At 39.2% G+C, this 5048-nt stretch overlaps 1 protein-coding gene across 1 annotated transcript in view; it reads right to left on the bottom strand.

Moving 5' to 3' along the window:
* The window catches only part of LOC108542071 (cell cycle control protein 50C), a 27366-nt gene that overhangs the window by 13713 nt on the left and 8605 nt on the right, over positions 1-5048 (bottom strand). Inside the window, exons 4-6 of the mRNA XM_017891889.1 lie at positions 2439-2540; positions 1264-1351; positions 665-805 (exon numbers count right to left, since the gene is read on the bottom strand). Coding sequence (XP_017747378.1) covers positions 665-805; positions 1264-1351; positions 2439-2540 — 331 coding nt within the window. The remainder of the gene's footprint in view (positions 1-664; positions 806-1263; positions 1352-2438; positions 2541-5048) is intronic.

Here is a 5048-nt window from a genome sequence, read left to right as displayed (position 1 = left end):
TTTTTTTTTTTTTTGGAAAGAGTCTCCCTCTGTTACCCAGGCTGGAATGCAGTGGTGCAATCCTGGCTTGCTGCAACCTCCACCTCTCAGGTTCAAGCAATTCTCCAGCCTCATCCTCTCAGGTAGCTGGGACTACAGGCATGCACCACCACACTCAGCTAATTTTTTGTATTTTTAGTAGAGACAGAGTTTCACAATCTTGGCCAGGCTAATCTCAAACTCCTGTCCTCAAGTGATCTGCCTATCTTGGCCTTCTAAGAAAATAGTTTTAAATTGGATTATTTTATAAGTCAATCAATATGATGTCAATTTATTGATTGATATATAAAAATTTTAAGTAAGTATATAGCTATTCAAGTGCCCCCTTTCACTCTCTAAAGGGTACCAGTTTGGACAACAAATTACATGTTCATCCTTATTATTGCTGAAGCAGTAAGTGTCTTAAACCATTGTCTATTCCCTAATGAAAACTGGAAGAAACCAGGGCATCAATCTTTTCATGTTTTTGATAGGTGTGCATTGGAGATGTTCATGGTAGGGAGAGTTAGAACAAAAAGGAGTCAACAAGGAGATAAAGAAGGAGGATTCATAAACATTTCCCCACATGTAAGAAACAAAGTTTTCATAAAGAGATAAGTATATTGAGCTACTGTATGGATCTTACCTCTAAATTCATCAGCAAGATTCTTGGAACTTGGATTCTGAAATTTGACATACTTATCTGTCCACCAAGTAAGTCCACTCTTTAGCATTGGCACTTTGATTTGTACAGATGAATTAATGTTGTGTAAAAGAATTATGGTGTCTGTAAGGAAATTAAAAATTATGTTAGAGATGCAGTCTAGCAATTTTGCCACCCTTTGAAATGCAGAATCAGACACAGCTGACAAATCAGGGATTTTGCAGACTCTCAACACTTCTACATGCCATGGATGCTAGAATCACAAGACTATTCTTTTTCCTGCCAAAATTGAGCCAATTATTGAAAAATACCCTTAAACTCCATTTAACTCATGTTCCTTGACTATTCCTTCAGATATTTGGCAAGACAGAAATTATTTGCAAATGATATACTGTAAGTCAGTGCTCTGGCTTAGTCCAGATGATGTTTACAGAATTAAAATGGAACAAAACAAAAAACTGCCACTGAGCTTCAGAGGTGAATTTCTGGACATTTAGGTTGTTACACACTCATGAAAGGGTACATCATGGAGATAGGAAAAGTCACCTACCATTGAACATGCGATAGGAAAAGTCACCTACCATTGAACATGCTGTTGGCAATAGCACCACAAGGAACGATAGGGGTCTTATTGTCGGACATTTTAAATGGGGCACAGTCGTCAACAGCCTGGATGCAAGAGGATACGGCAATGAGACATGCTTTTGGTAAACTCTCTTAGAATGTTAAAAGTGAGAACATTGGCAATGTAAATCACCCCCCAGTGACTTATTGGCAGTGACTAAGATTACAGACTGCTGCCTGGTTTTCTTAGGCTTCTGGTTTACTGAGACTGGGAAATTTGTGTGTTTTGGAGATATGTATGTGTGTGGATGTGTGTCTCTGTGTTTCTTCCTCATTAATAATACATAGCATACCTAAAATGTCTGCAAGAAGGAACTTTACCTTACTGGCTGTGCTATATATCACGCTAAACCTATAATGAAGTACATTTTAAAACCTCTTTTATTGACATGTAGCTTATTTTATTTTAGTGGTTAAAACAGTAACAACTTACTTTTCACTTGTATCACTATCTAATGGGGTTGTGGAGGTGGTGGGGGGCTTTGTTCCACACAATCACTCAGGGCCTCGACAATATTGAAGTATTACATTCAGAAAAGTATAAAAATCATGAGTCTACCACTAGATGACTTATCACAGGGAATCCATGCACACAACTACCAAATACATTTTTAAAAGAGTGGTTGCTAAAATCACTTCAGTATAATCATGTTGCTATGGAAAAAAATTTCTTTCTAGCTTTTCTTACGCACGCTGAGTATCATCTACCAAGAGTAAAAATGTATAATCATAGGTTTTAAAAGGTATTCGATTAAAGCAAAAGGCTTTTACTCAATCGAATAGAGTCTAATTTCCTTAAAGTAGGCTGGATTGAAGGCCCCAATGACAGGAAGGACAATGGTAGTTAGGCTCAGCCACGCTGAGACTAACTACTCAAGGTTGCTATCAAAATGGTGCATGAAGGGATCACCGTTCAGTTGGACAAGATTCACATCACTGCTCTAAAGAGGGAAAGTGCTACTTTTCAATAACAGTTATCCTGAATACCTAGTCCCTTCAGTTTACACAAGAATGAAATCAGCATTTCTGTTTTGTAGCATTTGAGTTTATCTTCTGTCTCTTCTTTTAGACTGAAAAATCCACTTGGTTTAAAAAAAGAAAGAGTATTATAGCAGATTAAATCAAGCCTTACTTTTATGTCTTTGCCCATCAGTTGTCTATTACTTCTGGATCGAACATATCGATACAGGTTCTGATAGAAGCCATACAATTTGTAGTACATATAAATATTACCCTGTGTGGGAGAAAAGAAGAGGAGAGTAAGAAAAATTAACTGGAATATTAATAAACATGGAAATTTTAAAATAAAAGCACAGAAAAAAATTGATAGAAACTCAAAGCCTATTTATGGGAAATAGAAACCCAATAAATCATTTAAAAAAAATCAATTTTGGGGCTGCGCACAGTGGCTCACGCCTATAATCCCAGTGCTTTGGGAGGCCAAGGCAGGAGAATCACTTGAGGCCAGGGGTTTGAGACCAGGCTGGGCAATGTAGCAAAACCCTGTCTCTACAGAAAAAGAAAAAAAGAAAAATTAGGCTGGTGTGGCATGCGCCTATAGTTCCAGCTACTCTAGAGGCTGAGGAGAGGATCCCTTGAGCCCAGAAATTCAAAGTTACAGTGAGCTATGATCGTGTCATTGCACTCTAGCCTGGGTGACAGAGTGAGACCCTATCTNTGGCTCACTGCAAGCTCCGCCTCCTGGGTTCACGCCATTCTCCTGCCTCAGCCTCCCAAGTAGCTGGGACCACAGGTACCCGCCACCGTACCCTGCTAATTTTTTTGTATTTTTAGTAGAAACGGGGTTTCACCGCCTTAGCCAGGATGGTCTCCATCTCCTGACCTCATGATCCACCAGCCTCAGCCTCCCAAAGTGCTGGGATTACAGGCATGAGTCACCGCACCCGGCCTAAAATTTTTGTTTTTTTAATTTCTAGGATCTAATGCAGTACCTGGCACATCATACTTGCTTAAGAAATGGTGAACTATTTGTTATAGAGAGAAAGATGTAATAATTCACTGATCCAAAAGAAAGAAGGTGATTTTCACCCTAGCAATAAGTAGCCTTGTTGTCAGGAGAGATAAGTCTTTCATGTATGCTGCCATGTAAGTAAGGCTGCCCAGCCACAACCTACCACCATGTTTCTACCTTTATGGTAATATATTAAGGCCCTGGAAATTCTCCAGGCAGACTTGATACAGATTTTATTAATAGCACATATGGAAATATCCATATGGATTTAACTATCATATTCATAGATTTTACTAACAGCACATATAGAAATGTCCAATGTAGCTGTTTAAAATGAATACACTCCATACCTCCAAAATAATGAAGACCTGACTCCAAAAATATAAAAGCCTAACTTTTATTAAGTGCTTCCCATGTGTTGGGTGCTATATTCAGTGCTAGAAGTACAAAAGCATTCCTTTATAAGTCCCTGAGTCCATTGATTCTTTTACCCTGTGAAAAAACAGCATTTTGGAAAGGCTTTGGCCTTATTTCCTAAGGACCTTAAGAGCATCTTCTTTAAGATGAGTATGGAAAATGGGAGGTGCTACCCATGGTAAACAGGGAAGGAAAGTCATGGTAAATGTGGCCAGCTTTAGAATGCAAGAAAGGCTGAAGAGCTCAGTCACTTGTAAGAGAATAATTTCCGGAACACTGAAAAAGGAGATGCTGGGCCATGGCGAAGAAGCAGGCTGCATCAAGTCAACAGGGAGTGTTGGCATGAAGGCAAGCAAGCCAGGCTTAGTGGGAAGGACCCATTACATCTCCTCATCTAAAGCAGGAACCTCTATTGTTGACCCATGGTGATAGAAAATATGAAATCCACAGAATGCAATTTACCTTACATTTTCTTGGAAGCTAAAAAGAGAATTCTACTTAATCAGAGTTATATGTTCACATAAATGACAAAATAAACAGGCACAGAATACTCGGCATACTAGGGACTGGGGTGTTTCCATAACCTCTTTTCAGTGATTCTTTGTCCAAGATTTAGCTGAACGAGGCCTCCAAGATCATCTTCTTGATGGTCCCTGGAAGCACAATTCACTTTATGGTGTTTCTTCTCTTTAAATTCAGTGGCACTTTGTGCAGGATTTCTTTGTTTATTTTAAGACAGAGTCTTGCGTGGATTCATTGCTGTGGTTCCGCAGTGTCATGCATGGTAGCTGCCAAGCTGAAGGCCCTGTGATTGCTCTAAGTAGTTTAGTTGGGTTTTTATGAGAAGGCTCTGCCTGAAGGGAATGGTTAGCAGCTGGTAACACTTCATTTGCTGTTTTAGTTTTGAAGGACACTGACAGATGGGAATTGAAGCCCTTTTGGGTTTTTTTTTTTTTTTTCCAAAAACTTTAGCATTCTGAGCCCTCAAGACAAAAGGAGAGAGGAAAGAAGAAAGGAAGGAAGGAGGGTAGTAAGAGAGGGTGAAGAGAGTGAGGGAGGAAGGGCCAAGATACCATCAGAGTGAACAGGCAACCTACAGAATGGGAGAAAATTTTTGCAATCTACTCATCTGACAAAGGGCTAATATCCAGAATCTACAAAGAACTCAAACAAATATACAAGAAAAAAACAAACAACCCCATCAAAAAGTGGGCAAAGGATATGAACAGACATTTCTCAAAAGAAGACATTCATACAGCCAACAGACACATGAAAAAATGCTCATCATCACTCGCCATCAGAGAAATGCAAATCAAAACCACAATGAGATACCATCTCACACCAGTTAGAATG

This window comes from Rhinopithecus bieti, unplaced genomic scaffold (assembly GCF_001698545.2).
Source record: "Rhinopithecus bieti isolate Rb0 unplaced genomic scaffold, ASM169854v2 scaffold_20579, whole genome shotgun sequence".
Classification (NCBI taxonomy): domain Eukaryota; kingdom Metazoa; phylum Chordata; class Mammalia; order Primates; family Cercopithecidae; genus Rhinopithecus; species Rhinopithecus bieti.
The sequence above is the reverse complement of the archived record's forward strand: the minus strand, read 5'-3'. Positions and strand labels throughout refer to the sequence as shown.